Below are 21650 nucleotides of genomic sequence, written 5' to 3'. Positions count from 1 at the left end.
GCAGAAGAAGCTACAAAAGCTGCCAAAGCAGAAAGCACAGAGCAGGCAGACTGTGGCAGGGCCTCCTCAGCCCCGTGCTCCTCATCTGCTTGTTCCCAATCTCTTTCCCATTGCTCCTTCCTCAGTCAGACTCTGCAACCACACTCTCATGTGCTTTCCTCTGCAGCAACTAACTTTGTCTTCTTTCCTTGAAGGTCTCATCCCAGTTGACTCAGCACTTCCTAATCAACCCAACAAAAATCATTTAAACAGTATCATATCTTCTATCACATACTGTTAACTCTGCATTACATCCTCCTTTCCAGCAGCCTTATCCAAGTAGACACAAAATTCTTTGGGATAGAGAGATTAAGATTACCCTGCTACTCTTGCCTACCCACAAGTAGGTACAACAGGACAAACTGCTTCTCATGAGCAGTAAATACTGCCAGAAGGTAACTGTAGCTGGACTAATGCTGCTGGGTTTTTCATTTTACTGCAACAGATGGCCAGTGCACAGAATATCACTCTTGAAACAGGGAACTTCTAATTCCTAAAGATAAGAAATGCTTTCCTGTTTAAAACACAAAATTCTTGTTACAAATGAGATGGTAATCAAAGCACTTGCGCCCCTTAAACATGAAATTGAAATTACATGAGAATTTTCCTCCTCAGGAGAAGCTGACAGAATTCTGCACAGCTGTGATGTCTGTGAAAATCTATCCCAATCTGTATTTTAAGGCTGTTTAATTATTCAGATTTGTGTTAAACCCTTGGCCCCTAAAAATAATAATATCTTCTCATGAAATTGAAAAAAATACGATTTGTGGATATTCCACGTATTCTATTTAAATAAAGCAAGCCTGGCTTTACTGGGCTCTGCAGGCCAAAACACCAACTCTTCATTTTCTGCCCAACAGTGACATGCCTTGAGACAAGTATTTTGTCCAGTTGGTTCTGACACTGAAAATTTACCAGCTTAAAAAATGTATAGATCAGACTGAATGTATTTGCTTTCAACATTGAATACTCACAATCTTAACACAAATCCTGTTTCTTAATGAGTGAAATGCAGAAGCCATAACCAATAGGCAAGGTGAAGCTCTTTTGTGGAAACTAAACAACATGCTGATGATACCTTTCCTGCTCCCAGCACGATCCAGAACATTTCAAATTGCAAAATCAAGTTTAACTTAGACTAAAGTTGCATTATAGACATGTATTTTCTTTGTAAATAACACAATCGATATTTCTATCATTACCTTCTTCATTGATAATAACTCTGGAAAGTCTGTGGTCATGTCCAGGGAGAGTCACAAACTTCTCCCATGAACTGCCCAACCAGAAGGCCATTAACTGCCTTGGTCCTGCTCACAGCCTCAAAGGAAAGAATAGAGGCCATTTCTGTCTATTTTATCCAAGACATACACAAGTTATCTTAAATAAAACCAGGATTTTATTGATAAATTCAGAAGCAGGAAGAAATACCACAATAAAGTTAAACAAATACAAGTTCACCTTAGGCTGAGAAATGTTCCTGGGAGCTTGTACATCTGGAAAGAACCTGCTGTGACCCAGCATTCAGAGCTGTTCTACCACACTCTTTCTTGAGCCACTTTTCTTGGTTCAGTTTCCCATTACTATCAAAATAGCTACTGCATACTCTTAGTAAGTTTTATTAATTCCCCACAGAATTTAGTTATCATGTTTTAAAACAGTCTTTTCAATAGTTAAATTCTATCACACTGTATTCATTAAATAAATGCATGCAAATTCAATGAGGAGTGTCTTTAAAAACAGTTCATTAGATGTTCAACACTGTAAAATCATTCATAATGCAGCACAGAAAATACCATAATAATGTACAAACTATGGAACACTTACAGTCATCCAAATTTACACACAACGAACACAGGCCAGGCTAGCATCTGTCATAACCTTTGACATCTCCTATGAATTCACACCACACAATGCAAGAAGTAGTGCAATATGTATTACAACTGGTAAGCAACACTTACAAAATGGTTTGGATATAAATTGGAATTGCAAAGGAATGACATTTAAAAAGCAAGGGCACTTGCCAAATCTAGTCTGCTAACTATAATAAGCTTTATAAAGAATAAAAAATAATCTTAATATTTGAGGTACCAGACTAACTTTTTAACTTATTTCTCCATTCACCTCCCCTCTCTCTGCTTCTCTCTCTCCAGCTGCATGACTTCTGTCTCTTTCTCCCCATTCTTCCTGTACTGTGACATTTCCAACAAACATCTTTCAAACTCTCAAGCCACAGAATGGTGCCAATTAAAAGTGTGGTCCATTTGTCCTTCTTTCTCCACAAAAAATCCCCCCATTTATCTACTTTTTTTTTTCTGCTTTAGTGCATCTGTTGAAAGTGTCCAGATCTGGTGTAAATCAGGTACTTTTGAAATGCCTGTTAGGCCACTGCAAGATGGAGACAGGGAGAAACAGAAAAAAAGTGAAAAAAACCCTGCTTTATTCCTTTACTTTTTTTTTTTTTTTTTCCCTTTTTGCAATTCAACATCTACCTGCATACTATTTTGGAAATCTTTGTCATGGCACATATTGCCTGAGGTTTATAAATTCAGAGGTATTTTCCCAAATAAACCATTTTATAAGCTAGTCAACAAACAACATTCATCAGCCAGTATGCAGCATTTTCATTACTCGGGCCAGTGTTAATAGGATTTAGAGATGCAAAAGAGTTACTAAGGTCCTCTGGCATACAAAGATGTTCATTCACTGAAGTGCCAGTTGTTGTATATATGAGAAATATTAAATTTTCAAAATGTTTAATTTTTGAAAAGGTCTTGAGATTTGTTCTCAAATGTTGAGGTTTGATGCCTTTTTGCTCATGTAAAGTATAGGCAGTGGAAGCTCTTTGCATTTCAATAGGAAAAGGCAGCAGGAAAGTTTCATAGAGACACTGATATATCATAAGTATTTTCTGTTGGCTATTTATAGTTCTAATGATCAAACCCTTAGCAAGAACTACTCTGTACCATTTTTATATATAGACATTCATATCTATGCATACATATACACACATTTGGTATATCCTCATTCCTTTCTGGTTCTATTCCTTTACTATATTTGCTTCCACTCATACTAAATGGTGGTCAAATACACACCTTCAAAAAGATAAACTAATTTGACTGTTTAGGTTTCACTCATTAAGATAAAGCTACTAAAAATGAGGTAATAAGTGAATTAAAGATACTTAAGTACTTTCATGTTTTCAAGGCTACAAGCTACATTTGCAGGAAGCTTTTGTTTCAGTTTGTTGGGGGAAAGCACCCATTCCTTTTACTGCAAGTATTAGGAAATTAAACCATTATTATGAGGTTATTATTTTAGTATCTACTTTTTAGTCCAATCATGCCAAGTGGTACTTATCTTTTGTAATGCAAGTGAGCTGATTGAAGAAACTGAAAACTGATTCCCTTTTAAATTCCATGGAATAAGTAAAAACAGGACTATATCTAGCTCACATTATCATATTAACATCTCATTTATGGATTCAAAATCTTGCAGGGTGCATTCAAAATCCACATGAGGTCTTTCTTGAGTGCTAAAGTTTTGAAGAGGATCTGTACATCAGCAAATAAACAGGCAATGTAAGAATACAAATCTGGCCACACATGTAGTAGATAGTAACACAAAGTCTGGGGCTACTTCACCTAAGGATGAAGAGAAACTGATTTGGCTTAAAACAGAATCAGAAAACAGTAGTTTGTTCATCACTGTAGCAAAGGAAGGGGAACTTCTCTGACGTAACTGCAATCATGTAGGATATACAAAACTAAGCTGAGAGGTATGAGGGACCAGACAGCAATTTTCTAAAATAACTAGAGCCTAGCAGAATTCAAGTTACATAGTCTCTGCTGCAAATAAATATTACTGTATTAAGTTTTTGCACTACACTAACCATCATATGCTTCTATATACCAAAGCAAACAGCATCAGCTTCAAAACAATCACCCCAAACATTCTCACTAGCCTTTCCCACACAAAGGCTCAACTCAATGTTAGTATCCCAAACAGAGTGTCCAAACTTTGGCTGTTGAAATAGGTAAAAAGGATAGACAACGAGATATAACTCATATCATAGGCAAGTGCTGTTGTAACAAATAACTTAAAAATCTGAAAAGCTGTAATAAGATGAACAGAGGAAAAACATCCTCCCTACCCACAATGAAGTATATACACTTCACACATCCCCGAGGTGAGAGGATATATGCCAGGAATTATTTTTAAAACAATCAAAGGCATTAAAAATATTAAAAAATCAGAAAAGTGTGGGGTTCTACTGTGCTCAGAAGTACAGTCAGAGCAAGTCACAGAGGTATTTCGGAGGGAAGCTGAGCAGCAGCAACTAGCACTATGCACTAGTACACTTACACAAAACTGTGTTAAAGTCAGACTGTGTTGAGAAGTAGATCAGCTCTTTCATACTTTCCCTGGAATTTTTGCAATACTAATTCATTTTGTGCTCCACCACTTTCATTTCACTAAGCAAGTACTGGTTGACTACCAAACAAATAATGGAAATGTAAAGGAAGTTTTGTTTCCTGTTGCTATTACTCCCTCTCTCCTCTCAAAGAGATAACCATATGGCAGCACAAAAGCATCAAATACCATCTCTTTCCTTTCTTTGGAATTTATCACATGAGTGCTCAGTTGTGCAGAAGGCAGTTGAGCCAATCTGTTCTTTCTGCAATTTACACTGCTATATGGAGAAATCTTTAAGGAAATTAAAAGCTAGTGTGCCTTCCATTTTCCTATTCTGGAAATGCATCAATAAATCCATATTCCTCCTATTTTTCACTGTACCATTTTCCCTTCTATTGTACAGTATCTTCATCACATTCACCCACATTCTTTCCAAACTCCTATTGATTTGTCTTTATCGTTTCTCATCCCCAAGGCTTCTTTTTACTCCAGTCCTGTACTCCACTTCTCACATTTTTCACTCCATGCAAACAGTCTTCTCAAGCATAGACTTAAAATGCAGAGATTTAAATGGGTGCATGATATGCAGTTCTTCCAAGATCAAACAGATCAAACACGCTATGAGCTGTCTTTTCTCACTCCAACAGAGGTGTATTCCTTGTTAGACTACATCCACTTTCATGCATCACTTTCTGCCCAGTGCTCTGCTCTTCAAAGGTAACAAAATCATCTTCAGTCTGACCAGTGTCCTCAGACTTTTGAGCAGATATTTGACATTAATGTTCATTATATGTTTTGAACCAGAAAAACTGCCCAACTGCATTAGCTCGAGCAGTTCACAGGCTTTTCACTAGCAAGGCTTTCTCCTATGAAGAGTTTCACTGTACTCATACAGTCAGAGTCTTCAGTCTGCATTTTAGTTTGCACCTGTCCCAGTGTCTCATGGTCCTGGCAAACAATCACATATATCCTTAAACTCCCTGTAATTGCACTAAGGTATTGTTTGGTTTCTTGTTCTTCCACCTTCTCACCATAGCTTTCCTCTTCTACCACTACCAAACTACAGACACTCATTCATTGCACTCCTTCCAACTGTAAAAGCCTGCTGCAGTCCAAATCCGTTGTCCTCTTTACATACACACAAGGAATAACAAGAAACTGCTAAAGGAACTGCCAATAGTTCTGCCCTCACAGTAAGCAGCCTCGCACTGGTGATGTTGCTTCAAAGGATGCACCTACCTCATCTGTAACCCAGAATTTAGCTGAGTCACCTAAATTTTTACTAGTTCTGCCAACCAGGTAGGAAAGCATTGAATTAGGTTTTCAAACACTTACTAAAAATTTCAGTTAGGTTCAGGAGTAACATCCTGAGTTCAGGAGCAACATCATGTGCCTTAGACCTGTGTCATCTATTCAATGCTATCCTTTTCAAAGAGAAGCTGCTCTACATAAGCTGAAGTAATGTTGTCATTACCTGAGGCAGGTAACAGGTAAATATGAGCTTATTTGTGATTTAGCATCTACCACAAAGCTGTACATTGAAATCTCAGAGGCAAGTAATGATGCAGTTGGAAGAAGGTGAACAGTGCCACACGTCACAGGAACAGTGAGGTAGCACAAGGTAAAACCTCTGTTAAATAACAGGCAGTCTCTGGCAGGAAGCAAGCCACAGAATGCTTCCTCTAAGAAAAATTGAAAGAGCTGGCAAATCCTGACTTTTTCCTTCCAATGAGAGAGATCTCAGTGGACACCCAAAAATTCAAAATCACCCATGAACACTGACGTGACCACGTTGAACAAAAACCCTGGATAACTTTTCCACTGTAAAGCCTGCAGTCCCTTCTTGTTCATTATGTTATCAAAACACTTCCCTAAGCTCTATAATGCAGTCTGCCATCCTAGGCCTCACAAGCAAGAACAGTTTTCCAAAGTCTACAGCCTGACCAGCCTTGCAGCTGACAGGCTTGTACAGCCACAATGGAAGGGAATTCATTTTTCTCCATCAGTGAATATCCTCAGCCATGGGATAAACTACAAAGTGTTAAACCCAATGTCAAATCTATCCCAAAGCCAGGCAGATAGGAATAAATGCACTGTCCCTGTATTTCATCCACCTTATACACCTATCCACCTTTTTCAAAACTATGTAAATACACATAAATAAATTTTGAAGTCTAAGAGAAGAAGCTTTATTTACACACTTCCCCTTCACCAAAAATCTAACCAAAATTGCTATTGCAATCTATCAAACATGCCTTGTTCTTCAAAACAAAGCTGCTGTACATAAAGGACAGGACTTGACAGCTATGTAGCAATACAATATATTTTAGTAGCTTGCAGGTTTTCTCACACATTCAAGTTTTCCATTTCACAGCATTACGTTTAATTATATAACAATGAACTTCTGCCCTTATATAACTTGTTGGCCTGAAGTTGCTGCAGCTATCAGGAGGGTATAAATGAAATCTTACAAATGCTTTTTAGATGATAGGATGTATATATAACAGTACTAGGTCTTATAAAAATAAAGGTCTTCGATTTTGCCCCATGAATATAGAAAAGGAAAAAAAGAGTGAGGATTTCTGCTGAAAGCTGTGCTACTAGTGGAAACAGCCAACTCTATTGTTCCTACAATTCTGCATAATTTTCATTATTTTTCCAGTTTTACAATGACAAATATCTTAAACAAGAATGAACAGATTGTTTTTCTGAGCCTTTAGAGTTAAGTTTAACTTACTTTTTTTCTTTTTTAACTCTGCATAGAAAAGAGAGGAAAATGGAAAAAAGTCTCAAGTTTTAACATTACTTAAGAAAAACAAGCTTTTACTGTCTTTGACTGACTTCCCACAGTATTAGAAATAAATGAATACCTTATTTTCAGTCATATTTACATACATCTATTCATCAGTAGAAAACCAAAAACTTAAAGGACTCAGAATGTAATGAGTGACTTTGTTCTTCAGATTTAGCAAAAAAAAATCCCTCTCTTATAGAGATTATAATGTCATAATCAGCACAGACCAGAAGAGCAAAGCCTGTAACCTAGACAGTAAAGTGTCCAGCAATACAATCAAACCATTAACTTGAAACAACACTGACTTGTAAATACTTAGAAATCATATCTCAAAAGAGGCTTAATTTGGCTTAGTGTTGCCATCCAACTGGAAAAAAATATGGTGCTTTTATGATGTGAATCTAAAGAATTACTTTCATACTTATTGCTTAATATAATAAAATTCATTAGGATTGCTCTGATCTCAAACCAGGAAAAAATCTTGAAATCTTGGTAAACAAAAATTTCGTTCAACACCTCTAAGTGCATTTCTGCAGAACAGTAACAAAGTCATTTGATGCTTACCCGATCATTGCGTTTTCTTTAATCTGGCCCTCTGTGCCATTTACCATTGGCTCTTGATTTCTGTTTTCTTTCTCTGAAGCATCACTCGAGAGGCCCAATAAAGCTCGCACTCGTTTTGATTTCACATCCAATATCGTGTCGGTGTAGCCCACTTCTTGCAGATACCTGAAGGAGAGAATTCATGCTAATCTTCTCTGTACACTTTACTTCTACAAAACATGCAATGGAAACTTCTCCCTGAACTCATCCTCAATCCCTTAGCTTAGCAAACTACGGTGTTGGGCTAGTGAAACATGCTTGTAAATCATCCTGTACCAGCTGCAGAGGGATTGCCTCTTGCAGTACCAGCCTCTACAGTCACTGAAGGAAAAAAAAAAAATCAGAGAGCCTAGCAGTCAGAGGTTATACAATACGTTATTCATTCATTTTCTAAAATGGATGGAAAAGCACTTTCAATTAAAATATTTACAACCACTTTATAAAAAACACCACAGTTGCATACACAACCATGGTCGTTTTATTCTTTGACACATGGGAACTAGATACAAGAAGAACCAGATATGTTCCTTATATAAACATTAGAAGCCTAGGAAACAGGGAATAAAAACCAAATTCTCTAGCTGTGGCTAGAGTAAGAATTAGTAAGAATTGTTATTTATGATGGACTAGGCTTGTAAAAATCTTTGTCTTGCCTTTCCTTTATTCTGCAATGGATCTGCAAAAATCTGTCTTTCCATATAAAGATTGAACAGCAAAAATCCTTGTATAAAAACCTCATAGCCTGAAGTTAGCTCTGTACGTTTAAAGCTGGCTCTTTCATCAATATGCCATGTTGCCCTTGAGAGAAACAGGAGGGAAATAATGATTTAAGAAAGTAAAAGTAAAAATTGGTTTGTGTCCTTCCCTCTAGAACATGGAGTTAATAGCACTGAACTGATTAAACTGTCAATATTCTAGACTCTGAAGAAGGCAAATGCTATTTTACAGTGACAGCTGTTACGAATCAGGGACATGCACTTTTCCTGCAAGAATATTCTCCTCCAATTATTTAACAATATCATTCACATAACCACATTAGGAGAGAAATACTGATTGCTGGCTATAGAAAAATCAAAGGAGGCACCTACGCAAAACAGAGTCTGTCAGTAATATGCACTCTATATCCAGCAGTGTGTCACTCTTGTATGAGCTGTACTGAGAAGGAATGACTTGTCTTCAAAATCACTGATCCCAGTCAAGACCACTCTATTTACATTCATTCAACATGCATGCAAAGGTTTCAGCTCTTGCAAAAGAGCCATCCAATGAATTTAACTTGGAAAAAGGTCTTTTAATGTAAGTTCCAGACCATCCTTACTGTCTCAGTCCCCTCTCATTTAATCCTGTGTAACACACCAAATATAATGGCAATTAATTTAGTTACTATGCTCACAACTCAAAAACTAGTTTAGATTAATAGACATTTCTTTCATTGAGATGAACAGAGAATTAGAAAACATCTAGTCTAACCTTCTGGAGGTTAGTCTTTTCTGCAACTTAAGCAAGCCAACATAAAACTTTTCCTTCTCCAATGCTAGCTGTTATATTTAACACAATTCTTAGCAACATTACTTGTGCTTTTTGCTTTCTAATTGCAAAGTATCATGACCCACTGTTCTCCCAAGCAGATTGTTTGATAATACTCAGTGAAAGAAAAGCAAATGAGATCAGGTGTTTGTGACTTGACAAGGTTTCTCACCTGAAATTAAGAAATATTAAAATTTTTCAAAACCCAAGGAAAATTAGTGCAGAAGCTCAATGAACATCATACAATAACTTTTCTTTCAGTAAAACAGAATTGAAAAAAAAAATCAAATACCATCACCACCATATTTCATTAGCAGAATCATTCTTCACATTCAGTATTTGAGTCCTTTTTTCAACACTTACTGTCTTAACAGCTGTCGTCCTTGTTTCCATATTAGCTGACTGTTCTGTTGTGGCTGAATCTCTGTCTCATTCCCTTCATCTGAAAAAGATTATTTTATTACATTTTTTCCTTTTCCTATTTGCATAAAAGATACCCATCCACTTGAAAAAATGTGGACTGCCATAAAATGAGTAGGAATGGTTTAATAACAAAATTCAAAGTGCAAATAATAGAGAAAAAAAATTGCACACAGGACATAACTGTAGTACCATATGCACAAAGATTTACAGGTACATCCTACTCTATGAGAGCAAGTTCCACTAGTCCTAACTCCCAAACAGTCCTACTCTATGAGAGCAAGTTCCTAACTTTAGGGGCTCATAATGACAGTCAGTCTGCAGTCCAATTTTTGCTTTGGCCTTCCAAGATAATTGCTGCTCACATTAAGTTTGAATACAAATATCTTTAACTGCTAACTGCAGCACAATATTGGTTTACAACTTCCCAATTTCCTTAATATTTTACAGTTTAGTATAAATCAACAGATCTACCTAAATCAGTTGAATCCTTATTTGTATTAGTTTTGTAGAAACAAACAAACAAACAATAGGGGCTATTTTTTTAACCTGAAAAGTTGTTGAAAAATTTTCATCATATTTCTCCCAAGCATAAATTTGTAACCAAATGTTAGTACTCCAGGAAAACCTACCAAAAAAATAAATCAGGTGGCTGTTCTCTTAAGAAAACCATCAGAATGCTGCTGATACAACAACAGCTACATGTTTTCCACATAGAGCTTCACAGCACATGATGGTGGAGTTTTTTTCCTCTCCTTGAGGAGATGCATATGCTTCCCAAGATAAAAGATCTTGGTTTATTATCTATGAAAGCCTCTACAAAACTTGAAAACCTTGTGGTTCATCACTGAAGGATGAACAAACTTCCTGTGTAAACAAGACCTAAGAACCAGAAAAACCTGCAGTATAGTCCTATGAGTAACTTGATATGTGACGTGGGAAAGCTATTATTCTCATCAGGAATTTTTTCTCATCATTTACCTTTAAACAACTCAATTAATACTACACAACATACCCCCACCACCTACCCAAAGAAGCTATCAAATACTAATCAGAATTCACATGCAAGGAGAGACATATGAATTTCAGACATCTCATATTTACAAATCTATTTAATAGCAACCACAGGAAATAATCAAATGCACAATCATTTTCCAATGACAACTGGACACAGCTGGATTCAATGCACAGCTACCAAAGCTCAGACTTTAATTATTAAAACATGACTGAGGCAAATCTGCCTGAAAATTCCTTTTGAAAGCAAAACTCATTCTTCTGAAGGCACTATTAAGTATATCCAGAGGCAAGAATTCTCTTGTGCTTAGTCTCCTCAAAAATGACAACTGCTAGCAGTAGCAGCAGTTCACAGGTAAGAAGAGACTTGCATATTAGAAAATTACAGCAGAAGATATAGTATATAAAGAATAAATAGATAAATTGTATAAGTACATTTTTTAAATACCCCTTTACAGGAGGTTGAAATCTTTCTTCTAAAACTGTGTTACAGACTCACCAAGAGTTCATAAAGAAAACAACAAGAATCCATGTGGAAGAACTACTAACAATATTTCCACTTTTTTTCACAACTGGGCAGGAAAAACAGGGACAGGGTGAGGGGAACATCTGGACACATAACTTAAGTATCTATCAAAGACAACTTCAAAATAGCATTAGAAGAAAGTTGCTATTTTAAGTCATCAGTCCAGATTTGATGCAGAACAAAAACACACATTTCTGATAGCTATATATAGAATACAGTGGGATAAATCAGAATAATAGAATTTTAACTAAAGCATTTTCACAATGTTGACTTTGCAATCTAGACCTCTGCTAGGCAAGCCAGACCTTGCACTACATTCCTCAGCTGGAAATAGGAGCAACATGTTAGAGCTGCACCCTGAGAAATTACAAAAAAAAAAAAAAAAGAAAAACCCCATAGTTGTCTAGGACTGTGGTAGGATCAGGACAAAGTTTTTTAAAGGGCCAGATACAGATTGAGGTCTTCCACTTAGCAACACTAAATTCAGTATTTCTTCAGTTATGGAAATAATGCTGATAATCACATGAAATATAATTTCTCAAAAATTCATTAAAACTTGGACAAGAAAAACCTGGTGTAAAGCTTTGCTAGTTGGTGTGGGGTTGGATTTTTTGCTTGTTTGGGGGTCTTTTAATGACCTTCTAAAATCCAGTTAGGTAAGAAATCACCATGATAGTCAGCTAGACCATCCCCTCCATAAACCAAGTGACAGAGATGAGATCTGCAGACATTCTATGCTCTACCTTTACATATAGATGGGTCCAATTTCATTGTAGTAGAAGCATCTGGAGACTGACACACATGAAACATTGCCTATTTTTTCAATGGCTTGTCCTATAGCCAGATCTCTTTTTTATATTTTTCCCCCCTGAGGAAAGGATAGGGAGATAGAGGGATAAAAGGAAGTAATTAAAATTCTTAATTTCCCCAGTCCACTGCTTAAATCTATTTGTGTGAAGTTGGAGATGAAAACAAATCAGCTTTACAGAGACCAAGGCAAAAATCTGAAATTAGCAAAATCCATTTCCAATGATCATTTGAATTCTGCAGAGAAATTTCCCATTCAAAAGTTCTCATATCTAATATGCACTTTAATTATTTTTTTTCTGGAATAACATTAACATAATTGAACGAAAAATTATGAACTATGTATTTCATTCAAAAGAATGATCCATAGATAAAAGAATTCTATTGCTATGAATCTAGAATCATCCTGTTCTAAAATATCCATACATATTACTAAGGGACAGAAAAACTACTCTCTCCAAGAACAGTCTGCTCATTTGGGTTTGGAATTTCTTTAAAATCTAAACTAACTCGATCTATTAATAGACTCTTAGTCTACTAGCACATATTTTTAATTGTACAAGAGTAAAATATAGGCTTTACTAATTATCTCACTGCTCCATTAAGAGACTTATTTTGTCAATACTATAAATTCAGCATTTGCACATAACACAGTTAAGCTTTTATGCCAGTAATAAACTCATTCTCAATAAATTCTTACCAGAATCATAGTTCGGTGGCTTCATATCTCCCTGATTCAGTTCTGTGCCATATTTTAATTTGTGGTATTTAGCCCTGAAAGGAAACAAAAACAAATCTATTTAAAAATCTATTTAAAGGGAATCTCTAAACACATAAATGTCACCTGTTTTCACTTGAAAAGCCACTCCCTTCTTCTAGGCCAGGAACAAAGCAAATCAAGTAATTTTACCACAACCTCAGTTACACAATTTTATTTAAACATTTTTTTCCAAGTTACATGTAATTGCATAGTGAATACTGAGGAAACACACAGAGCAGTTGACTGCAGATTTTACAAAATGTTCTTGCTACAGAAAAGGTTCCTTCCCTGTGGATAGGAGCAACTCTTCTGCTTTCCTTCCCAACCCCCAAGTCTTTCCTTTTTAGCCATCACTATGAAACATTTTTACTACCATGTCAGTTCAGTGCCATCTACTTCCTATATCATAGTCACTCCATTAAGCAAACTTTAGTTTTATTATTTGAAATGCTGTGCTCTCCAGCAGCAGCAGGCCCTCAGTTAGAATGATTCTAAACAAGACTTAGCAATGACAGCTCACACACAACAGTTTCTCTCAAAGCTGCTAGGTCTGCCACTTGACCAAATGCATAAATGGAGACTTTCTTCCAAAAATATTTGGCCTTCAGAACATCTAATGTAATAAGCCCCAAAAAGCATGCCATACAATGACAAGAGTAGCTACCAAAAAAAATGGAAATGCTTTTTAATTTGAAAAGCTTCATCCTAAAGACTAGTATGTATAGACTTTTAATACACATGATAATACTACAGTAATACAGTATTACACATGCACATGCAAGTTATTCAAGATTCATTATGGTAGTTTTATAACACTGCAACAGAGAAAGTGAGGTAAAGCGAGCCTTTACTTGTTTTGCAGTCTTTTCCCTCCTTCCCTGACATTCATTGTAACTTTATAAGTACAAAATTACAAGTTTTATACCTTCACAACTGGGCAGAAGGGAGGCACTTATACTAGTTCCTACTCTAAACAAAAGGCTGAGAACTCAGGAAATGCTGCGTGCGCAGCCTGGGAATAGTGAGACAATCAAACAGCACACACGTACATGCAGTTCAAATGCAAATGTACAAAGCAAAGCATAGGGTAGCAAGAAACAGGCTGAAAAAGATAAAAAAAAAAATCTCTCATACGCACCAACACGAAAACTAGTTTCACTACCTCCACCAGGCACAGGGGAGCTCTTCCACTTAAATTTTTTTAAAAAAAAAATCAATGGCTTTGACACCTTGTAATTGTATGAGGCAAGTTTTCACAAAGCTGGCATGACTGTATCTAAAACAGCTGCAGAAAATGTTTTCAAGTTACCTACACATCTTGATTGCTTCTTAAACATCTTCATTATATTACTGTTTTCTTTTGCCTTTTCCTATTTCACCAAGAAAGCCCATTACTTCTAACAAAGTAGTGCTCAAGAACGCTTGGTAGTTCTAATAGTACTAGCTTCCTAATAATCCAGCTGTGTTTTAATTATAATAAACGTTTAATTCTGAGAAGGGTAAGTGAAGAGTGAAGAAGTGCCTCTTAGGCATAGCAGCTTCGACAGATGAAGGAACTAACTCTCAAGAGCCAGAGCACTAAGCTCTAACTTAGCTGAGAAGCAATCAACAAGAAAAGGAGAAAGGATGTGCTTGAAATACATTAAAAGCAATAGATGAAAGCTAAACAATTTGGTCAGTACAGAAAAGAATAACCAAGAGTAGAACAAAATCAAAGCTGAATGCTCCTTCAAAATATTTATCTTTCCTTTTCCAACTATCCATTCCTTACATGTTACCTGTTACCCTGGTAAAACAACTGCATGTTAAATATTGATGCTATGTATATTTTCCCCCACCCTCACTAATGAAAACAATGATTAATCAAGAATTATGAAATTCTCCACTGCCACCAATCTACCTCACCAACTTGAAACACTACAATTTTTTAATGCATTCATGAATTCAAGAGACCTTAATGTGTAATCTATTTTGATCTGATTTATCAGAAGTGAACAAATATTAATGCCTGCTCTAATCTGGATTACTGACATATATAGTGTTCTACTTCATTCCTTCAAATAACTTCAGGGACAAGTTAGTTTTCCAGCAGTCAACATTTGCTTTTAGATCATGGGATTTATACAAAATTCCACTATGCTCTCCGCATTCATTAATTTTCTTATCAAGTTTTGTTAATCATTTCCAGCCTAAGTAAAATGCTTGATAGGTTCACTGCAAGGATCATTCTTTGTATCTTTCCCATTCCTCAGATCACATGTTCTCCAGAATCCATCTTTCAAAGATTCAGACTGCAGTTTTTTAAACTTCCCAGTACCTGTATTTCAATCTCCTAAATCCATGTTCACTCGCTTTTTAAGTCACTTCCCTCTTAAATCAACAGTAATAGTCTCTCTTCTTACTGAAGTTTCCTGCACTCATCAAAAGCATTACAAAATCATTTCAGCAGAATGAGATTATTCCTTCTAAATCCATTTTAAACTGTTAGTACCAGGATTTTGTAACTGGTTCCACCTCATAATGTAACAGCTTTTAAAGCTTTTGCTGTTATTCTTAACTTCAAGAGGATAATCTAGATTACATGGGTTTATATAGCACTGGCCCTTTAAATTTATTTTAGGGCCAAGCTGGAGTAAGATTTCATCTTTTAGAGGACCTAACTTTGTATATTGCAGACAGAGACCAGTAGTACTAGAGAAAATGCAGAAGAACCACCATGTAACAAAGGTGACTGAAGAGATGAAAATCCCAAGAAGTAATCTTTATTTTCAATATTGCTGACAAAGTTAAAAACAAAGTTATAGAGTTCTGATTGCACAAAATGACAAAAAAAAAACCCCACCCCAATGGTATAATCAAACCTGAATGAAATTCACTTGGTATATTCAGGTCCCTGAGCAGGACACAGACTTGAAACAGAAACATGAGTATCATGCCAGAGTATGTGGCACACTGAACTCCTCCTCACTTGAGGTCAAATTCTAAAGTTCAGAAAAATATTACAAAAAACTCCTGTAAAATCAATATAAATTACTAATAGGCTATCTAGAAATATTTCCTACACTTCTTCAGGCAGTATGAGATTCATTATTAGACTTTTTCTATGATACTGGTGAAAATGTCACAGGTATGAAAGATAAACAAGCTTCTTTCTAAAGTGCACTAAGTAAAGGGCTGAACACCATGACTCAGACTCCAGGACTAGAAGGGAGTCTTGACCCTTCAGTTACACATATTGCAATCAAAGGCTATGAAACCCATCATAAAAGCATTTAATTCTTTTCAACACAAATTCAAAATATCACTTAATCCATTAGCACATTTTAATTTAATCTGCTTTCAAAATGAAAGAATATTTCCTTAATTTTTTCACTTTTTCAGAAATCACATGTTCTACTTATTAACAGCATTAAACTGGTCTTCTGCAGTTCACATGGAACTCTAGCTCACACATCCCAGTAGTATGATACTACCATCACAAAAAAGAGATAGAGTATTTTTTATGCAAAAAAGTATAAAGAAAATTAAAGTTTCTTCAACCTTTGTATCATCTGGTCAAAAAAAGAACAGTAGTTTGATGGCAGGGGAGAAGAAGAAACATCTCAAAGATATATTATCTGAAACTTGTTCAGCTCCAATGATTTACCCTTCATTTCTGAAAATTAAATACGAATTATTAACAGTATGCGGAGACAGATAAATTACTTGAAAATAACTACCTGAAGGATACCACTTCACAGAAAGGATCTTCTATCTTAAGAACAGCCTTCCAGTTATTTGAAAGAAAGGTATTTTAGCACTGTGAAACTATGTTCCTGCATAGATGCCCTTACTCAGATAAGTATAAATATTACCACTGCCCTGGCTTCTGCCCTTCATTACACAATTCTCCTCTTCTGATTAGCAGTATTTTCATTAAACTATGAGTCTTCTATTCAGTGCTTGGAAACATTCACCATGGCCGCCACAACTTCAAGAATTGCTTAGTAAAGTGCTAAAAGCCTCCATCCAAATTTTCTAAGACAGAGTGCAGTGAAACTCTTCTGAATACTTCACACAGAAACAAGTTTGATTCCAGTCAAGAAAAGCCACTATTTCTTGGAAATATCTGTCGCCAGACCTGAAGCATCTGATCCAGCTGTGCTGAGGGAGCCTGCCAAAACATCCGTAGAAGATCTGGGAGCTGCCGCCAAATCAAGAGACATAAACAAGAACGACTGCCAGGAACAGCACGGCGAGATATTCTACCCAGGGGAGAAGGCGCCAGCCTTACACTGATCAGACACATCAGCACAGAAAACAACACAAAACTAAATCAACTGTTTCTAGAGACATGGCTCAGGAGTCCAGCTCCTTGGTTGAAATATGTTAAGACAGGAAGTGAGCTAGACTAGCTGAAACAGGACATGCACTTGCAAGAAACAGTACTACATTTCAGCTAGCTCCTGAAAATCCACAGGCACCAATGCGATTTACTGGTGGTGGAGCAAGTATTGATAAAGTCATAAAAAGTAACCCTTGACTCTGAACAGCCTCACACTGCAATCTACTGGATGCTGGCAAAACTACATCAAAACTGCTGGTGAGAAATGCCAGCACTTAACCATGCACTAGCTCCTTTTAAGATCCTTGCTAACTTTGTCTACTAAGACTCTTCAGTAGAAATGATCTGGATTGCTATACACAAAATGAAAAGGTAACCTCACAATTGCTGACATAAAGACTAAACATTAAACTAAATTTGCCAGAAAAGCATGCCTTACCCACAATAAAATGACATGACATGAAACAGAGAACAACAATGCTCCCGAATTTGTTTATTTATAGTAGAATTTGAAACTATTCAGTTGATAAAAGAAATGCAGAGCAGCCACTGTAAAGAACAGCAGCTCACAGAAGCATGTACCTGAGAAAACAAATGTTGTCCATTTCTTTTTCATGGTTTCCTGAGGGCATTGTGAACATGGATACTCAGGTCCACAATTTTATGTTACTCATAACTTATTTCATCCAGCTGAGAAAGATCTGAAAAGCTGCACAGCCAGGGCAGAAATGAAGGAATACAGGAATGATTCCACTCACAGCACACCAACCTTCCCCATACTTGACAGGAATATCTTCCTCCTACCTTGCACGATCTCATTTTCCAGCTCTAAGAACCTAATGGAAAATGCCAGCATCCTGACTACTGCCTGACCTGGCTGACAGCTGATTTAGGAAAATGCTGGGAAAGACAGCAGTGCTTCCAAGCTCAGTATGTTGCCGTTCTTTGAAGTATCAAGCAAGAACATTTGCTGGGAGATAATTCCAGCAGAAATACAAGACTATTTCTTCAGAAACTGGCAAATAAAACTGCTGTTTAAATCTACAAACTCATAAATAGCTGTCTCCAGCACACACACCAGTCACAAGCATCACATCTGCTTACAGAACCACTGCACACTCATACTGGAACTGTCACACTGGATCAGATCAGCTGACTGTAGCCTACTGACCCGAGTAACAAGGCTAACACCACACACTGCAGAAAAGCATGCAACATAAAAGATACAGATGCAAAAACTGTAATAAGAAGCTACTGAGTGTTTTTTCCTAATCCTGACAGGGACTACATTAAATTTTAAATGTCATTAATTTAAGTAGATTTTACAGGATAAAACTGGGGGACATTTTCACCATCCATATTTTTGGTTTTTTAATGTTACAAAGTTTCTCTGATAGTAGACAAAAATATGTTTGCATAATTTGATAATTTTAAATTGCTGACTTCTGTGGGTTATGAACATGAAGTTAGAGATACTTTTACATAATCAGGAACAGCTCCCCCAGTTTTGAAATACAAGAAATATTCACTGAACACATCTAACTTAGAGTACATCTTTAGCTGAACCAATGACACTAAGCTTTGTAATCATGCATCAAATGTAAGCCTTTCCACAACCATAAACTGTAAACTCCATTATGCACACATTTTGTATTTTTCTGTGCTCTTTGATGTAAGATCAGTACCATAACAAGGCCTAGGCAAAAAGAAAATCTATCTTAAGCATTCCTCCAAGAACTCCCCAAAGCAGAAGAAAATACACTGGAGCTCTGGGGCTACTGCTGGCCAGAGCCCTGGCTGCATCTCCATGCTAGCAGCCTAACTGGTTGCTACCAGAAAAAGACAAACTGGATGGCAGAAGACATGTCATGTGCTAAAGTAGTTCATGTAAGATGAGCAAATCTAAATGCAATTCAGCAATGTAACTATTGGTGTCCTTTTAAAATCATCTACCAGTGGTATTCTATTCCTCATTTGCATATGTGTATATTTTTTAACTTATTTCTACTAAGCAAACTATTTCAGAGGCTTATTTTATTTAACAGAAGGAATTATGGGATAGGAAAATGATAATGTAAGCAATGACTGCTTTGCAGCAGTACCATAAATATACTCTTTATTCAACAATTTAAAAATACATTTCACTAATTAACAGAATTAAACTCAACTTGGCCTAAAATAAATCAGTTAAACAGAGAGATTTCTGAAAATATGATAAAAAACCAACTTGCTTGCCTCAAAGGTTAGAATAACAGGAAATCATAAATAAGAATAAAATGGTAAACTAGGGACCTATACTAAAATATCCATGAATAAAGAAATAGACCCTGATTAACTGGTAAACATAAACATTTGTTCAATCACACAATTAACCCCCAGAAGATATGCCTGTAGAATCTATCAGACTGAAAAGACTAAAAACCTAGCAAGATAATAAACTAGTAATTATTAGACTGAAGACGGTTATTCAAGCTTTCAGTTGTCACGTATTAATAAACAATGATAGTACTTTGAATAAAATGAGAATACACTGTAATTCTGGAGTATAATCTATACAGTTCAGTGAAATTTTACCAAGGGAAAGCATTCATTATCAGCTGTGGGTTTCGACAGCATATTTTTAGAGTGATACTATTTTAGCTATTGTTCTTATCATAATGCAGACATTTAGGCCAGTGGTTTTATGTAGTACAGTAAAGTCTGTCCATCTGAGAACTGAGTAGAGACAGAAAAAATATTTCTTGGTTTTGTCAAATGCAAAGGGAAAATAAAGTTTCTGTCTCCAGCATTTCTTCATCACATACTGATGGCAAAAGCAGCATACCTTTCCTGTTTGAGCGCATATTCCAGCATTTTGATTCTTCGCACTAGATCCTTCTTCAGATTTTCCTGTCCCTTCCTTTCACCTTGAAGAAAGGCGATTTGGGCCTGCAAAAGGAAGTGTTCAATTTAGAATCTGCTTCCTCAAAACTATTCAGCATAGCTCTCAAGTGTGCGTGTGTCTTCCCAAGTTATTTTAATATTCATTTGTAGAGTTCAAAAGGAATAGGCTTAGCATGCTTCATAAACATTAAACACTTACAAAAACCACTGCATAGATAAGCCTTCTAAACAGCATGCTCACTACAGATCAAAAAAAAAAAAAAAAAAAAAAAAAAAAAAAGGAAAGGAAAAAGATGAGAAATAAAGCAATTTTGGTTTGTTTGACAGGGCTTGTTTTCTTTCTCGGATAAACATTCAATAAAGGATAAGGAATGGATAAAATAAGGATACAAAAAGCCTTCAGCAGATAAAATTATTTACCAACAAGAAGTAAGAGAAGATGATAAAGATTTCCACTCACTAACTGAAGTAGTGTACAGCAGGGTATAATTCTATAGATACATGTCAGATACATGACACAAGTAAAAAAACCTGATGCTAACCATGTTCAGCTAAAATAAGAACAAAATAAAAATTAAACCCTGTTTTTAATACAGGGTTAAGTGTTAATTATGATACTTACTAAAATAGTTTAAGGAAAGTTCTCCAGAAATACTGTAATTAAGAGAGGATGAAAAAGGAAAACAGGAAAAGGTATCTTGGTGAGGGAGACAAGGACAGAAAATGGTACATTAAGTAAACAGAACTCAAGTAGAAAATAGACAGCTAACCTCCATCAACTTCCAGCACAAGTATTTAGTTGCCTGTGAAAAATCTCCTTTAAATAGAAAATTATGACAAATACAAAATATTAATTCCTAATCCTAAAGGAAGAATTACCTCCTTTTGTACCTAATGCTCAAATCAAGAGGCAAGTTCTCGTGCTTGTCCAACTCATCAATACATTTTCAGGCAAAAATACCTACAGGCAGTCACCACTTCATGCCTCAGCCTCACCTGCCATTTCCAGGCCCAGCAGCTTTCTGCACCTCTACTAAGTCTCCAAGCATCTCATCAGTCTCTTGAGAAGCACAAACAGCATAAAAGGCAACTGGTCTACATCATCAGCTGTTGAGCCTGAAGACCTCTAAGCCTTTCATTTAAATAAATGCCCAGGAAAGTCAAGGATTAAAAATGAGCAGGAGTATCCTATCCTCACCTGTCACAACCTTGCAAGCAGTCCACAGATAATTTAGTTAATGGAGATAGTTGCTCCCAAAGAATCTGACTGCAGATTTTTACCCCAAGGCAAAAAAGAAAGAGTTTGTAAATTTCATTTTCTCTCCAGCAGCTGTAAAGAGAAGGAAGGCACACAACTAACTGGGTTGAATTTTGGCGACCATGCAAGATGAATCTTACTCTGAAAGCCCATTTGTTGGTGGCCAGCAATAGCAGCTGCTCTAAAATATCACACCAGCTGACATAATTTCATTGCTCAAGTACAGCCAATAAATAGCTTGACAGGCACCTGAAGGATCTTTAACTGCCAGTCACCAACTAG

General features: G+C 36.2%; 1 protein-coding gene across 6 annotated transcripts in view; it reads right to left on the bottom strand.

Annotated features, from left to right (window-relative positions):
- STRN (striatin) overlaps positions 1-21650 on the bottom strand; it is a 60425-nt gene that overhangs the window by 27535 nt on the left and 11240 nt on the right. For all 6 annotated transcript variants that reach the window (XM_079325810.1, XM_079325806.1, XM_079325807.1 and 3 more), the window contains exons 2-5: positions 20052-20155; positions 12844-12917; positions 9740-9818; positions 7811-7975 (exon numbers count right to left, since the gene is read on the bottom strand). In XM_079325810.1, coding sequence (XP_079181936.1) covers positions 7811-7975; positions 9740-9818; positions 12844-12917; positions 20052-20155 — 422 coding nt within the window. The remainder of the gene's footprint in view (positions 1-7810; positions 7976-9739; positions 9819-12843; positions 12918-20051; positions 20156-21650) is intronic.

This window comes from Erithacus rubecula, assembly GCF_903797595.1.
Source record: "Erithacus rubecula genome assembly, chromosome: 2".
Taxonomy (NCBI): Eukaryota; Metazoa; Chordata; class Aves; order Passeriformes; family Muscicapidae; genus Erithacus; species Erithacus rubecula.
Note: the sequence above shows the minus strand (reverse complement) of the source record. Positions and strands in the feature narration are given on the sequence as shown.